This window comes from Danio aesculapii, chromosome 12 (assembly GCF_903798145.1).
Source record: "Danio aesculapii chromosome 12, fDanAes4.1, whole genome shotgun sequence".
Classification (NCBI taxonomy): Eukaryota; Metazoa; Chordata; class Actinopteri; order Cypriniformes; family Danionidae; genus Danio; species Danio aesculapii.
The window spans coordinates 15,893,489-15,912,319 of NC_079446.1; the positions used below are offsets into that span (position 1 = coordinate 15,893,489).

The 18,831-nt window shown below is 38.0% G+C and overlaps 1 protein-coding gene across 2 annotated transcripts in view; it reads left to right on the top strand.

Annotated features, from left to right (window-relative positions):
• Positions 1-18,831, top strand: part of becn1 (beclin 1, autophagy related) — a 102,050-nt gene that overhangs the window by 32,664 nt on the left and 50,555 nt on the right. For both annotated transcript variants that reach the window (XM_056470080.1, XM_056470081.1), the window contains exons 4-5: positions 9,006-9,064; positions 10,084-10,174. In XM_056470080.1, the coding sequence (XP_056326055.1) occupies positions 9,006-9,064; positions 10,084-10,174 (150 nt within the window). The remainder of the gene's footprint in view (positions 1-9,005; positions 9,065-10,083; positions 10,175-18,831) is intronic.

Here is an 18,831-nt window from a genome sequence, read left to right on the forward strand (position 1 = left end):
AAATAATCCATTGAAAAAGGCTTTAAGACCAAACGGAATAATTTGCCGGCTGTTGCTTCGGTGGGACTATAATCTGATGTAAGAGAAGACTTCTTTCACTACTGTATTGTTTTTAAACAGAGAAAACATATTACAGGTAACTAAATCTAAATCTTGGACCTTATTCCTGAAATAAAAATGAGCAAAAAAAAAAAAAAAAAAAGGTGTGAAGCACCAGAAGCGGACCATATTAAATTAATTTGAATATATTTTGGCTATTGTTGCTATCCAGGAATTTTCAAGTGTACTTTTTTGTTAACCAAAGAGGCTAGAAAAAAAATCTGAAGAATTAATTATTATTTTTATTATTATTATTATTATTAGTAGTAGTAATTGTAGTAGTGGGGTTTGCCTTAGGCAAAGTCCACTATTACAATTGTCCAGGTCCGGTTTATTATTATTCTTCCATCTTCCGTTCACTTTTTCGGCACGTAACTAGTCCCGCAGTTTTTGTACTAGACCCTTGAAAGTGGTGTCAAATTGTCCGGTTTTATCGGGAATGGTGTGCTATGACTTTTATAAGGGGTCAGGGTTTTAAAAAGTCCCATAGACTTAACATTGAGCTGAATTTTGACGAATCACAGCGCAGAGTGTGAATTTTGTCGAAATATGGGATTCACAACATCTGTAGGGGGTCGCAGCCTAAGTGAGAACATACCCCGCAATTGTACCCCTGGGACTCTAGGACGTCCCAATTGACTTACATTGGCCCCATTAGCCGCATTTCCACTGTCGGGCCGGTGCAAGCCAGGGCTTTTATCGGGCCAGGCCAATCGCCCGGGAGGTTGAGCAGTGACGCCGAAATCATGTCGCGTTTCCACTGTTGGGCTATTAGCTCGCATCGCGTCACACAACCCATATATATTATGCACATGCCTGTGTGTTTCCATTCATCATATTCATTTACTCACCGACCGAGCAAACCATCCATAATATAAAACCACAGAAATTCTCTGTTAATAACTTGGTAGAAAATGTATTTTATAACATCCTCATTTAGAAAGACGGTGTCAAACATTCAGCCCAAATTTCTAGAGAGACCTGAAACATATAAATTTTGCCCTATAGGCTATATGACACTTTATAGGTGATTCCTCTTTATTTAAAGATGTTGCATATTATTCTGTGATCTTTAATTAAAGTGTTAAGTGTTTCAGCACATAAGAGCAAGTTATAAAATATAGCCTATGTTTCGTTGTGCTTAGCAGCTTTTCACTAATAAAGCTCTACGTGTATTTAAAATTTCATTTTTCATTTTTACCACATCATATAAAAACATAAACACTTGTTTGGGGACATAAGACACATTTTGTATTTTCAGTTTTCCCTGATGCCTTTGTAATGCGGCATTGCGCAGGACTGAGAGACCGAAAAAAAGGTAGCCTAGTTTCTGCTTTCACTCACCCAAAAAATGCTCTGTTTGCACGATTTGATTTAAAATCATCGTATCCAAATACTTTATAATTAATATTTCAAACCTCCTCCAGTGTTTATTGTTTTTCGAAAATATCTAAAATCTTTTTTTCAGATAGGCCGTTGTAAAATGAAAGTTTAATATGGCTTTAAAACGGTTTGATTTATGTATTGTATATACCTAAATTATTATAGCTAACTTTTATTTGTTTTATATTGGTTTGTTTATTTTATGTGATTTTATTATATCCGATATTTATTATTATTTAAATTATTTCAATATAGCTTAGGCTATTTTATCAAGATATGACACTATTGTTTTGAGTCTACAAAAGTGGACACGAAATTTAAGTTTTATGTTTTTCTGTTGTATTCATATTGTGTATTATCTCCAAAATAAATAAAAACAGAAAGAAGCCGCCGCGGCATCAACAGAGCTGTAAAGGAGCAAATTTTTGAAAAAAATTTTTTTTTTGCTTGGCCTCACATTCACATACAGGCATCTAACACCTTTTAAACTTGACAAAAACTCTCGACAACCTTTACTGGCTTCTGTGTCTTTGATATGGTGTAAAGACTATTATGCGTTATTGAAACATCAAGGAGGACGCAGCAAAGAAAAGTCACTTATAAATGAAAACTTTATTATTTTATGCAACAGCCTTTCATTTAAAAGGGAAACAAAAGGGTGATCATACACAAAAAGACCCCAGCCTATAAGGCTAGATGTTTTCTTTCCCTTATTTATTTGTTTGTTTATTTGTTTGGCGCATGTACTCTAACTAGCGTCCGCCTCTCCTTTCACTCCGCCCCGAAGCCCCAGCAGGCCCTCTTTGGCTCAAGGTATTTGGCGGGCTGCTGGCCCCGAGAAAGCCCCACTTTGGCCCGGTTATAATATAAAATATAATATGGGATTATTATTATGAAATATGGGATTCACAACATCTTGAAAGGGTTACATTCCGGGTAAAAACATACCCCGAAAGGGGTTAAATGTTGTACCCCTGGGGAGCTAGGATGTCCCAAAGTCTCCATAGACTTAACATTGAGCCGAACTTTGACGAATCACTGCGTCGAGTGTGAATTTTGTAGAAATATGGGATTCACATCATCTGTAGGGGGTTGCAGCCTAAGTAAGAACCTACCCCGAAATGGGGTATAAGTTGTAACCCTGAGGTGCTAGGACGTCCCAAAGTGGTCCCATTGATTTAACATTGCTCATTGACTCCCATTCATTACATTGACTCCCATAATAAATGTCACATATCAATCACATTACATAGCAGTGTCACACAGACTTGGGGATGGGCTTATTTGACTCAAGCAACCAACCAGCGTCCCAATATGATAATAAGCTCTCAAGCCCCCACACAACCCCCCCCCCCCCCAACCATTTAAAGACCCTCAATAACTGCCTCATTGACTTAACATGGGGTGGGTTGTCTTATTGTAGATCCCATTGACTTTCATTATAAATGTCACACATCTATAACATTATATAGGAGTGTCATAGAGACATGGGGTGGGCTCATTTGACTCAGGCACCAATCAGCATCACAATATGATAATGAAGCTCACAAGCCACGCCCCCAAACTGATCCCATACACTTCTATTATAGTAGGGCTAAATGCATATCTTTGCATAGCAGTATCATACAGACTTGGTGGTTGGTTCACTTGACTCAACCAATCAGCTTTTCAATATGGCAATGAAGCTCTTAGGCCACGCCCCCCAAACTGATTCCATAGACTTCCATTAAAATAGGCCTAGATGCATATCTTTGCATAGCAGTGTCATATAAATATGGGGGTTGGTTGATTTGACTTAGGCAGCCAACCACATTCAAGTTCACTTTGTAACCACACCCATAGCAACAAAACAAAGCTATATCTCAGCATCAGCGCATCGTAGAGACATGGGGGTTGGCTCGTTTGACTCATGCTAGCAAACCAAACTTCCTGTATGCTACACATGCTAATATTGACTAGCTACATGCTAATATTGACTAGCCAAATGCTATGGCTTGCTAGAAATGCTTACCAAGTATGAATATTTGATCAAGTTTGCCTTGTAACAACCCAGGGTACCCTAGCAACTGCCTAGCGACCACCCAAATTACCCTAGCAACCGCCAAGCAGCCACCTAGCAACGGCCTAGTAATGCCTTAGTAAGGGCCTAGCGACCACTCAGGACACCCTGGCAACCACCTAGCAACCACCTAACAACCACTCATGACACCCTAGCACTGTTGCTTGCATGATGCTAACATGATTAGCTTCATGTTAGCATCATGCTAGTAACTCGATTAGCCTGTTGTTAGCATGATGCTAACACGATCAGCATCATACTACCTACATGCTAATCATGTTAGCATAATGCTAGCAACTCGATTAGCATGTTGTTAGCCTGATGCTTCCATGATTAACATGTAGGGGAGATTGGTAAAATGCTCCCTTTAGAGGCAAAAATGCAATGGCACAAAATGGGTTAGTATTATTAAAAGATTTGATGAAGTTGTGTGATGCCCTTTTCTGCCCAAGTGCGAAAGTTGAGTGACTTTTTGTTAGATGTAAAATCGGGGTTATTCCAGATCAGGATGTGTTTAGATGGCGTGAGTGGGGAATTTTTGATTTGATAGAATATCAACCAGGCTGTCAGGGTTGCTTCTATTATTGGCAATTTAAAACAGAAACGATTTTTGATTGTTTGACTGTGAAAAGGTAATTCTGAAATGTTAGTATCCTTACAGATTGATTGTTCGATATCTTACCATGTGTATTTAGATGAGTTAGGTTGGATCCATTTGTGTATGTTTTGGAGCTGATGTGCCAGAAAATCATTGTAAAAAAAATGGTGCTTCTAATCTTCCATGTGGTTTTGGTATCTATAGGGTTGTCAATTTAATTATTGAGATCTTGTTTTTCCAGTAGAATGTTGTGATAATTGGATCTAGTGATTTGAAACAGGTACGGGTGCGTTGTGTTAGAATCATTGAAAATAGATTATGTATGGAGTATGGACAGCTGCATTTTGAACCAGCTGAAGTTTGTTAATTAGGCCTACAGGGCAACCGCCTAGTAACGCATTGCAATAGTCTAACTGAGAAGTCCTAAAGGCATGAATAAGCTTTTCTGCATTAGACATTGATAGCATATGTTGACGTCTGGCGACATTTTTAAGATGAAAAATGCCGTTTTACAGATGCTTCAATGTGTGGAATGCTTTAACTGCTTTTTCAGTCAATACTAGACACTTGGGATTTCCTCGAAGGAGACAAGTTGACAGGAAATATTGCTGTAATTCTTGATAAATTTATGGTAGAAAAGTACTATTCAGCATTCAGGAAAACAGTGAAGTCATGGAGCCATGTTAGGACCTGTGCAACTCACGAAGTACCTCATTCATGAAACTTTGGAAAACAGTTAGAGTTGCCAATCCGTAGGGCATCACACGATACTCATAGTGGCCGCTAGGGGTAATAAATGCTGTTTTCCACTCATCACCCTTTTGTATACTGATGAGGTTATAGGTGCTGCGGAGGTCCAAGCTTGTGAAAATTCAGTCTTCAATGTTCTAGGGCTGTTAGAACAAAGGAAATTGGTATTTGTTTTTTACGGTGACCTTGTTTAGGGCACAATCAATCATTACAGGGACGTAACCCCCATCTTTCTTGGCTACAAAGAAAAAGTATGCTTGTGATGAGGCCTTTTCTACATTCTTCATGGCCTTTTGCATAAGGAAATGCCCCACTTTTCCACAATACAGGCAAAGACCCCGGATCAGCCGATGGATCATTGGTTTGGGGCTGAATTCTTGAGTGGTCTTAGACACAGGCTGATGGAGGAGTGGATGATTAGATGTACTGGGGTGTTCTCTACTACAGGTTTCCATGTGGGATGAACATCGGATAGACAACTGAATAAAGTTTTCAAGACCAAAAGAGTCAACACAGGCAGCTATTTGCTTTCTTAGGTGAGGTTCGAGACCGTAGCAGTAAGTCATCGGAGCTCGTTCATCCCACTGACTGGCTGCGACCTTGTTTCAGATGGTATAACTGTTCACTGGTGCATGCTTTTTCAGTGGAACAACCAAAAACCACCTGGAAATGATCTGTAAACAGTTTTATTGACTGAGTCACTGCACCTTTTTTGTCTCTGCCCAACAATGTCTTCGCCCAACACAGCACCTTGCCTTTAAGCAGGGAAATCAATCTTGGAATAATCTATAGGGTATTGTAAGGGTTACATTTCAAAAACTAGCAAACACTGTAGCAGAAAACCGTTGCACTCCTCTGCCAAGCCTGAATAGGGTGCTGGCCGGGGGATCAGGTGGAGGTATGAGGGTGCAGTGCCAGTGGCTGTTCTGTAAGCAAGCATCAATGATTTGAACCTAATACGGACCTTGATGGTAACCAATACAGAGAGATAGAAAGAGGTGTTACTAGGGCTTATTTGGGTTCAGGGTCATTTGTAGAGGTTTTAAAAGTCCAGCTAGAAGAGCATTGCCATAGTCCAGCCTTGAAATGACAAGAGCTTGAACTAAAAGTTGTGCAGCATGATCTGTTAGAAAGGGTCTGATTTTTCCCATGTGAAAAAAAGTGCAAATCTGCATTATTGAGCTGTATTAGCAATGTGCTATTTGAAAGAAAGCTGATCAGCTAAAGTTCAGTTTTATCCAAATTAAGCTATAGGTGATGGTCTTTTATCTAAGTTGAAATAGCCTCCAGGCAGTGCGAGATCCTTGTAGCTACTGTTGGGCCATCAGGATGAAATGAAAGATAGAGCTGTGTGTCATCAGCATTACAATGATAAGATAAACCATATGATGGGATGATGGTTCCCAGTGGTGTGTTGTAAATAGAAAATATATAATATTTAAAAGAGTGGTTGGGAATGTGTCAGTGTGATGATGTGCTGTGGGGCTTGGAAAATGCCCTGGAGGATGTGTGAGGGGATTGGGTCTACAAGGCAGGTTGTGGGATGGGCAGGTTGGAGAAGTTTGGATACTGTTTTGGGAAGCAGTAATTCGAAAGTAATGCTGAAGTGGTCTGATGTGTGCAATGGTTCAACTGTGACTTCATCAGAATTACAATGTCCTGTGTCAATAAGGTCAGGTTGAAAGCCAGAATTTTGTGTGCTTGTGTAAGATGGTTTAGGTTAAATTATGTATTGAGAGAATGGAAATCTGTAGCATAAGGTTTGTCCAAATAAATGTTGAAGTCACCTAATACTTTAAGGGGCCTGTCATTCTTTGGAAAGAGGGACAGCAGCCCATCCAATTCTTCAGTAAATGCACTAATCTGACCAGGAGGATAGTAAATGTAAATGTGAAATTTGCTGAAGAAGTGATACAGACTGATACAGAGGTTACCTAGCATCATAAAAAGTCTTTTAAAGTCAGCAGAACTGAAAGCATGTTTCACATCCAACATCAAAACCTTCATTACTGTTAAAGTTTTTTTCTTTTGTTTTTGTTTTGGTGTTTTTTTTTTGGGGGGGGGGTGTTTTTGGTACGTGGTCTCTTGTCAATTCATAGTTTGTTGTCTTATAATTTTTTGCTACTTTGTGGAAAGTCCTTATATAGAACTGGTTTGGGGATGTTTATGCAAATTACTAACCTTGTGCACTCGGACTGTAATTTTGAACAGAGCCAAACACAGAACGAGTTTAAGAACAAATTAATATGCGTAAACACTATTTTTTATTAGGCAGTAAGTTTTCATGAGAAGTTTAAATGTGTGTATGGATAAAGAAAGCACAAAGCAGTGTATACTTAATCATGTCATTATTAGCAGTCAATAAAGTCCATCTGTAATCATTCAAGAGTGGGATCCTGGTTTGTATGATCCAAGGATCAGCAGCTCCTTGAGCTACAAAATGTCATCTGTCTCAACTTTGTTAAAATTGTATGTCATGATGTAGTTACTGGCACATTACATTGAGTTTAGATACACAAAAGTTATATATATTAAGCTTGATTTGATGCATATGAACGCTTTCTTAGAACAATAAGCAGACCAACGCCACATGAATAAAGTAAAAGATAATTGTCATAATTATTGTCTAAGTTATTTTATCTTATGCTGTTTTTAGGTGGCTCATGTGAAAACTTAATGCAATTGCTAGTGCAAACAACTCCTGAGGCAACAGCAATCAATTACCTGCAACATTTAGTTGATGTAGTAGGAGCAGATTAGATTTGACCTATCAGCCTGTTCACCTAATAGAGTTTTATGACAGAACCTTGTATTTATAGTAAAATTTCTGACTAGCAGCTAGTAGCCTTATGGCCCGTTTCCACTGAGTGGTATGGTACGGTACGGTTCGGTTTGGTTTGGTACGCTTTTATGGCCGTTTCCACTGTCAAAAAGCGTACCGAACCGTACCGTACCACTTTTTCGGCACCCTTTCGAAAGGGTACCAAACACGAGAAAGGGTACCAAAAGGCGGAGCCACACGCGCAGCTGAACGCTATTGGTTTACAGAGATACGTCATTCGCTTACGCAACAAGCCAGAATGAAAACAACAAACCCGCCATGTTTAAAAAAACACAGCGAGAGATTTTAGCGGAATTATAAATATATATAATAACGAGCCATGGTCAATCTGGGCTCAAACAAACCTTGTCGTCGTCTTGATGGACAGCCACAAATCCAAGAAGAAGAGCAGATTTACTCTGTGCCCCGTAGTTTTTTACGAGCCAGTCTGAGGCGCGAGCGGTTTCGCTTTCTTGCTAGCGCTCGTCGCGCGTCTAACATTATATCTGAAATAACAAACTTCTTGAGCTGATGATAATAACCTGCGCTTGATTATTGACGTGCTTTTGAAAACCGATCCTGTCAGAGACTGACAAACACGAGAGTGAAGCGTGAAGAAACAAAGGAGAAGCCGGAAAAAAAGGAGCACATTAAATACGGGCGAAATGTCTACTTTATGTAGTTCTTCTGTAGTTGGGAACATATCGGAGACTGTAAGGGGCTGTATGTGTTTATATATGTTCATTTATTTAGTTATTTAATATAATTACAGACGTTACAGTAGGCTGTTTCGCACTGTCTTTGATCTGCAGTTATAATCAACTCATGTTCATTGAAAAGTTAGTAATAAACATTTCTACACAAGTATTTATGTGTATGAAGCATCTGTTTTATGAGAAGTGCTTCTCATATGATATGTGAATGACCCGTACAGCTTTATTGTAGACTATTTCCTCGAGCTAGAATGACGTCGACTGAAACTTTCTGTCATACACCACGCCCACCAAAAGGGTACCCTTGTTAGTGGAAACGCAAGCTTGATAAAGGTGACCCGTACCAAACCGAACTGTACCGTACCAGTCAGTGGAAACGAGCCATTAAAGCTACAGCCAATAAACTAAAGTATCTATTATTCTAGCAGCTCCCTAACAACCACCTTCAAAAGTGCATAGCACCACTGTATACCATCAACAGTATGGCATCTACCTCCTAGTTTTGTAAGATATTGTAAGAAACGTAATCTTGAATTTTGTTAATCTATTTTAAATTGTCTAATAATCTATATGTAATTTCAGGAGACCTTTTTGGAGAACAAACAAGATGGTGTGGCTCGAAAATTTATACCACCTGCAAGGTATGATGATGTTAATTTAACATCTTAACGTGTTCTAGTTATAACTGCATGGTTGGCAATTAAAATATTACAATCTTTAATCAAACCAATGGTTTATAACAATTATGAAATACATTGCACGTGTTATTTGCAGTGCTTCACTTTTTACACATTTTATGATGTAAACGCCTTATTTCAAAAATGGATTTATTCATGATTTTCCTCGATTCAACAAACACCATAATGACAACATGAAAGACAATTGTTTGATTATTTGACATGCCCAATCTTTGGACTATTATGAAAAACAGGGTTTGTACTGTCCTGGAAAACCTGGAAGAGTTTTTTGAAAAACACAAAATGCACAAAATGTGTATATATATATATATATAAAGGGTAGTGTTGGCAGGTATGCTTACCAGTTCAATAGTGATTTGATCAGCTGTAGTTATAAATCAGACTGTTATAATCTTCTAAGTGTAAGGGCTTATTATGCGTTCTGTTGCCATCTTGTGGATAGAAAACGTCAATCGTCTTTGGTCGGCTAATGGCCGCCAACGAGCTCTCTTAAAATTTGTAAATGTTTTAAAATATTTATAGGCACTATTCTTATAAATCTTATGAATTTTTATAAATTCTTTAAAATTAATGGGCACTATTCTGCATAGTTGCAGTCTAAACAACTACATTCTCGACTAAAAAAAGCCTCAAAGGTGTACATTATGTTGTCTAACAGCAGTAATATTTGTCAAACTGTAGAGTGTCTGTCTGCTTGTTGCTGACTGTATGTGGTCAGAGTAATACACAAAGGTAAAGGGTGAAAAGGCCTGTGTGTGTTGTTATTGGCAAAATATTGCACGGCTATCAGCTAATCAGATTTAAGAACCAGACAGAACTGTTGTATAAATAAATAAATAAATAAATAAATATATATATGCGTGTGTGCGTGTGTGTGTGTGAATGCAAATTACTGTTTCATTCACATTGAGCTATAGGTTGGCGCTGGTATGCTGCAATAATAAGCCATTTGTGTTTTGCAGGATGATGTCAGCTGAAAGCACAAACAGTTTCACGCTTATTGGAGAAGCTTCTGATGGTGGAACTATGGAGAACTTGAGTCGCAGACTGAAAGTATGGAATCACATATAAAACAGCACTAAACTACACTATTCATAATTAAAATGTATAACATTTCATAACAAATAGAAGGCATTTTCAACATTTAACAATGAAAATTAAGAAGTCTTTATCTCAATACCTTAAATAATTGTTGAAATGGAGGTTAAAACAAGTTAAAAATTAAGTCATTAAGTTCTGTCATGAAATTCATTTTACGCTATTACTTTATATTTCAATGAAATCTTGTTTAATATTCTACTTGTATCAGCACTGATCCACCCTCTTCACCTCACCTGCAGTGAGTGCCAAGCTGATGACTAATCCCAATGTTAGTTATATTATGTACAAAAAAAAAGAAAACTGAATCATCTTGTTTTAACAAAGGACATGACAAACTAGCATATCTGATAACTAAATCAAACTCGCATAGTTCTTTGTCTGTGGCTTATGCAGTGTGTCTGTGTGCTGGCCTGGAAGTTCTTCAAGAGAGGTAATCTCAACATGTGTTACAAGTACCAAAATACAATGCATACAGTTGTTCTCTAAATCACATTAGCTGTGCATACATATCAAACACTTTAGTGATGGTATTTGAGTCTACGCTATTAAGCAACACTTCTAAGGGTTTTAATACCAAGAAGATTGACATACTTCCAATAACTCATCATTAAACACTATATAACACAAACATGAAATCAAATCACTTTTTTTGTCACATTATAAGCAGCACGTGTTATGAGTGAAAAGCTTAGGTGCTGGCTTCAGACAGTGCAAATACAACTATAGTGCAAAATACAGACAGTGCAAAATACAACAACACACAACAGTATACTCAAAAAAAAAAAAAAAAAAATAGCTGTCTACTTGTGAACAAGAACATGGACATAAACACACAACAACATTCCCTACATTTTAAAATATAGAAATAGCTATTAAAAGAAAGGTCCAGTTCTTTTCATTTGTGAGATTGAAAAGTCTTTGAAGTTAGCCTATCAAGATTGTTACCATGGTAACTCATTGCTTAGGTATGTGACGTGACCTCCCAGTTGGGTGGTTTTCTGGGGGCTGCTTAAAAAGTTTATGTAATAATTAAAGCTGTCAATTGATTAAAAAATAAACTGATTAATCACACTTTTTTGTAAAATAATTATGATTAATCACGAAAAGCCATATTTATTACAGAAATAAAAACACAGGCATGTAAGTGCCATTTGAATTTCAAAACAATCAATGCCAATAACAAATAAAAATGACTTCCATGTTGGAGTCTAAGTGGATTACAATAAAATCCAAAATACAGGCATTGCAAATATGGAAACTGGAAAATTATCATAATAATAAAGTATTGAAAACAAACAGTTGTACTTATTGTAAAGTTGTATTGCGAGTTGAAAACATTAATTATAAAGTAGAAACAATTTTGCTTAGTCCTCCTTAACATTTAGCCACTTGCTAAGACAGTCCAGTCTATTGACATTATCGGGGGACAATGTGTCATGGGGTACATCAAAAACATGTACCAAAGACACACACACACACACACACAGACAATGCGCGCAGTACAGCACACCCGATGAGCGAGGGATCCCTTCAAATTCATCAACATGCTCAATCGCGTTTATCAAATTTGCCTAAACTAAATGTTCAAAGGTATGGCTATATTTTACAAGCAAGGATTCTGGCACAGGAATGTGAAGCAGACGCTTTACAAAAGTTGCGTGTAGGGGGGGAACACGTCAAACCTAATAAAACATTTGAGGGCGCATGGAATCAACTTAAAGGCAGAGGAATGGGCTGTCTTTGACAGCTTGCGACATCATCTGGCACTTTCACTGAGTAGATTTACATGGACACCAATACTCCGATTTTATGATTAAGATAATACTCTGATTAAGAGTCTACAATGTAAGCAGCGATTTTTGATTACCTTAAAGGACCATCAGAGTCCCGAAATCTAGGGTTTTTTTTTTCTGTTTGCTATGCGGTATCAAATTCCATTAAAACAACACTCTTCCAGCAGTCCTTACTTCATATTTTCATCCAATAATTGTCACGGGGCACCAACAATATGTTACTGAATAAAAGTGAACTGCTAAACTGTAGTTAAAGTCTAAAGATAAAAAATGAAACACCCGAAATTGCATGAAACTCTGGAGGAAACGCTGGATAGCCTGGTGATCCGACATTAATTGTCTTATACTGAAACTTTCCTCCTAAAAGAGCTTCTTTGGTTTTACCCATATTTCTTTGCACGTTAAACACACGTCGGGCACAACAGAAAAAAAAAAAACTGCACTGCGTTAATTAACGCTTTAAATATTTCAAATTAACCGCATGCGTTAAAGCACTAACTTTGACAGCCCTAGTAATAATGAAATGTGTCGGTCTGATTTTTCTCCATCTGTTACACAATGCTCAAGCGATATCTGGGATGTGAGTGCTTTTTTGCTCCCTCACACACACACATGGCATGCATGCATCTAGACGTGCACCTTTAAACATAACAAAAACTCTTGACAACTGAAAGCTTCTGGTTTAATTTGAACATGAAGCCTACTTTTGTGTGCGGTTACAAAACAATTGTGCAGAACAGAACCTCTTTAGCAGACTCGGGCAAACTCTGCCTTTGCTTTCACCCTGCCCCAAAGCTCCAGCTGGTCGGTTTTGACCCAAGGTATTTCTTCATGCATAATGTTACATGCGTGAGATATATTTTTCCTTTTAAAAATTACATTTTATAGAAATACTTCTTTTTTAAACCATTGACTTAAAGAGATACATGAAATAGGGTCATATTTAGGTTGTAAGGGTCTCCAACAACAGTCTAATATGCATGCAAGGTCAAACAACACTTTCATGGTCTTATAATCTGCATTTAGTTTTACCTAATTATCCCAGCGACTCCCATATGAATCGTTCAGCTGTTCATTTGTTCCCAAACCCCTCCTCAGCGCGAAGCTAATTTGCGCTGATTGGACCGATGACAGCCTGCTGCGATTGGTCGACGACACTGACATGCTTCAGGGCAAGACAGAGTGAAATGCCCAGCAGCTAATCAACAATATAAAAGTAGTCACAGTGCATACACGCTTCATAGTGGATTTTGGCTGCCAGTGGGTGAATGTAAATACAGACGATGGACTAGAAAATACTGACGACTAACTATTTTATCAAGCAAAAAGTCCAAGAACTGGTGAGGAGATCTCCTAGCAGTCTACTTGCTCTTTTCACATACGCACGCACGCACACACACACGCACACACACACACAGGGCCGGCGCGTCCAGAATAGAGACGCCGGGCGGCGACACCTCCCTCACCCTCCGCGTCCTCAGTTACATCCGCGATTACACCCCCCCTCCCCCCGCCCCCCCAAGCTTCGATTTCAACCGCGACCACCCCCCCCCCCCCCCCCCCGGTCCTCACTTTACAAACGGGTCCCTTTCGTTTTCACTATCGGGTTGAGGGCGGCGTGATCACCCTTTGCCTAGAGCTTTACCCTATTCAGAGGAGAAACACACACACACACACATAATCCTCCTAAGAGGAGACACTCACACAAACGACCGTCCTCAGAGGAGACACACACACACCCACATAGCTGACTATCCGTAAACAAAGCGGCACACGTCGCGATATTAACGTGGCTTTACACGCGATATGAGAATATATAGAGTTAACCTGATACAGTACACGCGGTTACAAGTAACAAAACACAACTAAATGCATAATTTGCAAGCTAGAGTAAACGAGGCAACAATTTTAATCGCACGTACTTACACTGGTGAAATGGGGGAAGAAACTGATTCATGATCCACTGATCCATGTTCTGACAGTCTTTACTGATCCTTCCTTTAACAAACCGATGAAGTCTTTGTAAGCAGGTAGTTTCCAGAGGAGGCTAACGCAGTGCAGGCTAGGCTATATTGCTAAGGTTTCATCTTTGGGTGAACTGTCAATAATATCCATCTGCACAGCGTGACTTCATTCGACCGGTGTCTGTGTATTAAAGAGACTCTTAAACTTGATAAATAAAATGTTACAAGTCAGTGCAATAGCCTAGTGGTTAGCGCGCTGACATATGGTGCAGTAGCACTTCAGGGCGTCCCGAGTTCGAATCCCGGCTCGTGGACATTTCCCGTCCCTACCCCCTCTCTCTCTCCCACTTCGCTTCCTGTCTGTAAAACTGTCCTATCTGCTTAATAAAGGCCAAAAATAAATCTTTAAAAAAATAAATAAATAAATAAAATAAAATAAAATGTTACAAAATGTGTGCAATAGTAAAGGTAGATCAACATTTGTAAGGTGTCAATAATAATGATACAGTAAACCTCAAACTCTGTATTCAAAACAAATAATGATAATAAAATCTGAGTAATGGAACCAACCATAATTTTTACATTTTTCAAAGACATACTACAACATTACAAATTGTGAAGTTGAATGACTACATTACCCCATTCACCCCCCCCCCCCCCCCATGCTAAAAACTCTTTCAGATGGGGTTTTAGGCTACCCCAACCTATGGCTGTCATTCGCTCACTCTGAGGTGTAAATTAGGTGGGAAGGGAGGTGCCCTGACCTGGTCAAGCAGGCAACCTGGTCTCTGTCTGTGGAGATATGGTCCCCAAAATTAGGCTTTTGAGGTAATATTGAATCATGTTGTGCATTTCTGATAATAAATCATCATGCCTTCTTTTAAAACCTCTGGACCGCCTAATTTCATTACCCATATTTCAGTTGTTTTCTGGGTCATCTCTCTTCCTTCTCTGTCTACACTCCCTTCTGTCCTTACACTGAATTTTCTCCCTAGCACGTTTTTTTTTTTGCATTCTTGTGTCTTTTATCACCTATGAGCTTAGAGATCTTTTGAAGATCAAAGGAGTTGTTTGTTCCTTGACCCTACTGTAAAGAGTGAAAATTCAGCACTTTAACAGAAAGAATTTAACTGAATCAGATTTTTTTTTTACCAATAGGGTTAGTGTACCTTGCAAACATTACAATACGCCTGATAGTTATAAAATAACTTGCATAAAACAATTATCCAAGACTGTCAGAAAAAAAATACAATTTCAATGTTATTAATCATTTTTATTGACAAAACACAGCCAGCCATACAAAATTATTTTTTTTTACAAATTAACACCTTTTAAGATTTTATCCCAAAATGCCATTTTAAAAATGGCATGACTTTTATGTTCCATTAATATTTTTGATCAATTTCCTATTGTTAATATATCAACCTTCACTTTTGATTAATAATGTGCATTTATAAGAATATAATTTTTGCAACTTTAAAGGCAATTTTGTCAGTATTTAGATTTTGTTTTACCACCCTCATATTCCAGATATTGCATCTCAGAGAAATATTGTCCAATATCAAACAATATATCAATAGAAAGCTTGTTCAGCTTTCAAATGATGTAGAAATCTCAATTTCCAAAATGAACCCTTATGACTGGTCCAGGGTTACATTTTAGAAATTGATTCTTTAATTTCTAAGTACAACTTCTAGTGCCACTGTAGTTGGGTTTCCCTGGCCCTACATTAAAGATCTGTTCAATTCAATTCATCTATAGTGCTTTTACAATGCAGATTGTGTCAAAGCAGCTTCACATAGAAGATTATAGTAAATTGAAACGGTGTCAGTCCAGCTTTCTGAGTTGAAGTTCAGTTTAGTTCAGTTCAGTGTGGTTTAATTTTCACTGCTGAAAGTCCTAACACTGAAGAGCAATCCATCGACATGCAGCTCCACAAGTCCCAAACCATGCAATCTAGTGGCGACAGTGGTGAGGAAAAACAAAAGTGAAGGATAAAAAAAACCTTAAGAGAAACCAGGCTCATTTGGGCATGACCATTTCTCCTATGGCCAAGCGTCTTGTGCAGAGCTGCAGTCTAGGCGCTGGAGGCTGTAGAATGTTGGATGTCCATCGTGGAGAAACTGCAGGTGGGAGAGATCAATGGCTGGTGTACAGGCTGGCACTTTAGGACCAATGCGAGGACTCGTCTGTCACTGGGGTCTTACAGGAATCAGTCTCATGCTCTCCACTCCTCCATGACCACCACAGCAACTGCTCAGAATATGGCCTGGTCCAAAATTATAGAAACCTCTGGAATAATAAAATAAAAAAGACTAACATAAGTGCGGATGCCGTTCAAATTATAATGTCTTTTGGGAAGTGTTCTCGGCTCCGGTTGCCCTAAACAATGCAGACCAACAATCCTTTAGAGGATTTGGATTTAAAAAGCGTTTGTGTTTTATGTGTATGCTAATGCAAAGAGATGTGTCTTTAATCTAGTTTTAAACTGACAGAGTGTGTCTGCTTCCCAAATTGTGCTTGGAAGGCTGTTCCAGAGTTTAGGTGCCAGATATGAGAAAGATCTACTACCTACAGTTGATTTTGATATTCTGGGAGTAATCAATTGTCCAGAATTAATTGAGCATAGAGGACGTGATTGGCCATAATACACCATGAGCTCCCTCAAAAACTGGGGAGCTAAGCTGTTCAGGGCTTTTAAGGTAGTCAATAATTTTTTTTTAAATTTATACCATATTTAGTAGGGAGCCAATGCAGTGATGAAGGAACTGGAGTAATATGATCATATTTCTTTGTTCTAGAAAGCACTCAAGCAGCTGCGTTTTGAACTAGCTGAAGTTTGTTAATTAGGCCAACAGGGCAACTGCCTAACGCATTACAATAATTTAATCTAGAGGTCATGAAAGCATGAATAATCTTTTCTGCATCAGACATTGATAGCAAATGTCGAAGTTTGGCAACAAATTTTAGATGAAAACATGCAGTTTTACAGATGCTTGAAATTTCGCCTTTAAATGACAGATTGCTATCAAAAATCACCCTCAAATTTTTGACTGAATATGACGACTGAATTAAGAATCCATCAAGGGTTAGACAGTGTTCTAGGTTTTTGCGTGTAAGGTTTTTGGGTCCAATAAGCAAAACCTAAGTTATTAGTCATCCAATTTTTTATATCAGCTATACAATGTTAATTTCGTAAATTCATACAAATTATCAGGTTGAGACGAGATATAAAATTTTGTATCATCAGCATAACAATGGAAGCTAACTCCATGTTAATGATATTGCCTAGCGGTAGCATATATAGTGTGAAAAGTAAGGGGCCTAGAACTGAGCCTTGTGGTACCCCACAGTGTACTTTTGATCTGTTTGATACCTCTTCATTAACTGATACAAACTGATAATGTTCAGATAGATAAGACCTGAACCAGGTCAATGCAGTTCCTGAAATACCAACATAATTTTCAAGCCTATGAAGGAGAATATTATGATTGATTGTATCAAATGCTGCACTGAAGTCCAATAACACTGAGAGAGAACTGCAACCATGATCGGACGACAGAAGGAGGTCATTTGTAACTCTTAGGAGTGCTGTTTCTGTGCTATGAAATGATCTAAATCCAGATTAAATTTTTTTATAAATATTGTTTCTTTTTAGGAAGGAACATAGTTGACTTTTTCTAGTATCTTTGATAGAAAGGCAGGTTTGAAATGGGTCTATAATTTACTAGTTCTTTGAGATCAAGCTGTGGTTTTAATAAGTTTAATGACAGCTAGTTTAAAAGTTTTAGGAATGTATCCTAATAGTAGGGATAAATTCAAAACGTTAAGAACAAGTTCAGAAACTTCTGAGAACAATTCTTTTAGATAATTTGGTTGGTATAGGATCTAGCATAGATGTTGTTAATTTGGATGAATTTATCAGTTTAGACAGTTCTTCCTCACTACTGTTGAAAAAATTTGAGGTTTATCCATTAACAGTTTACAGTGCTCTAATTGGTACGATGCTGTAGGAGGCATATTGTGCTAATTTTATCTCTGATATCATCAATCTTACATGTGAAAAAGTTCATAAAGTTATTACTGCGATGTTGAGAAATGCATGTTTATGCTTTATTTTTAGTTAGATTGGCTACTTTGTTAAGCAGGACCCTAGAGTTGTGTTTCTTTTCTTCTATTAACGTATACGGATTTTGAGGGGTCTTCTCCTAATAACGCAGAAAAAAAAACTTAAATTACACTTTCGGTTTTGATCGTACAGATAATAGCAATACATCAATCACATCTGTTAGCTGTCTGCCTTTTTGTGTACACTCACAATAACAACCAAAGTGTGTGCTTTTGCAAAATAAGGAAAACAAACAGTGTAGGCATTATTTTCTTTATCTCTCCGCGAACTGTTTTTAGAATTTTGTCAGTAAAAATGCACCGAAACTCACGGAAAACAAAATACACAGACATGAGACATATATCTTTAGAAAGTTTAAAGTGTCTACTTTTAAATGCAGCGAGTGCATGTTGAAACAAACATTGCTTGATAAAGTAATCAGTATGAAACCGACACTATTTCTAGTTTCTCAGTCTGAGTTTATTATTTTTAATGTGACCACGACCACGAGTCTACGCGCTGCTTGAATAAATTAATACATGAGAGAGAGACATACCTGCATAAAGCTTGGAAGGTGAACTTTCCAACTCAATTTGAAAACAAATGTTGTCTCGCTAGATGATCCATAGAATTGTCCCGGCAGAGTGCACATCACGCAGGCTCTTCCCTTCTGCCATTATTAAAATCACAAGATAAAAGCTGCCCACAAAACAAAGACTGTGTGCTGGCTAGAAAGTGCACGCC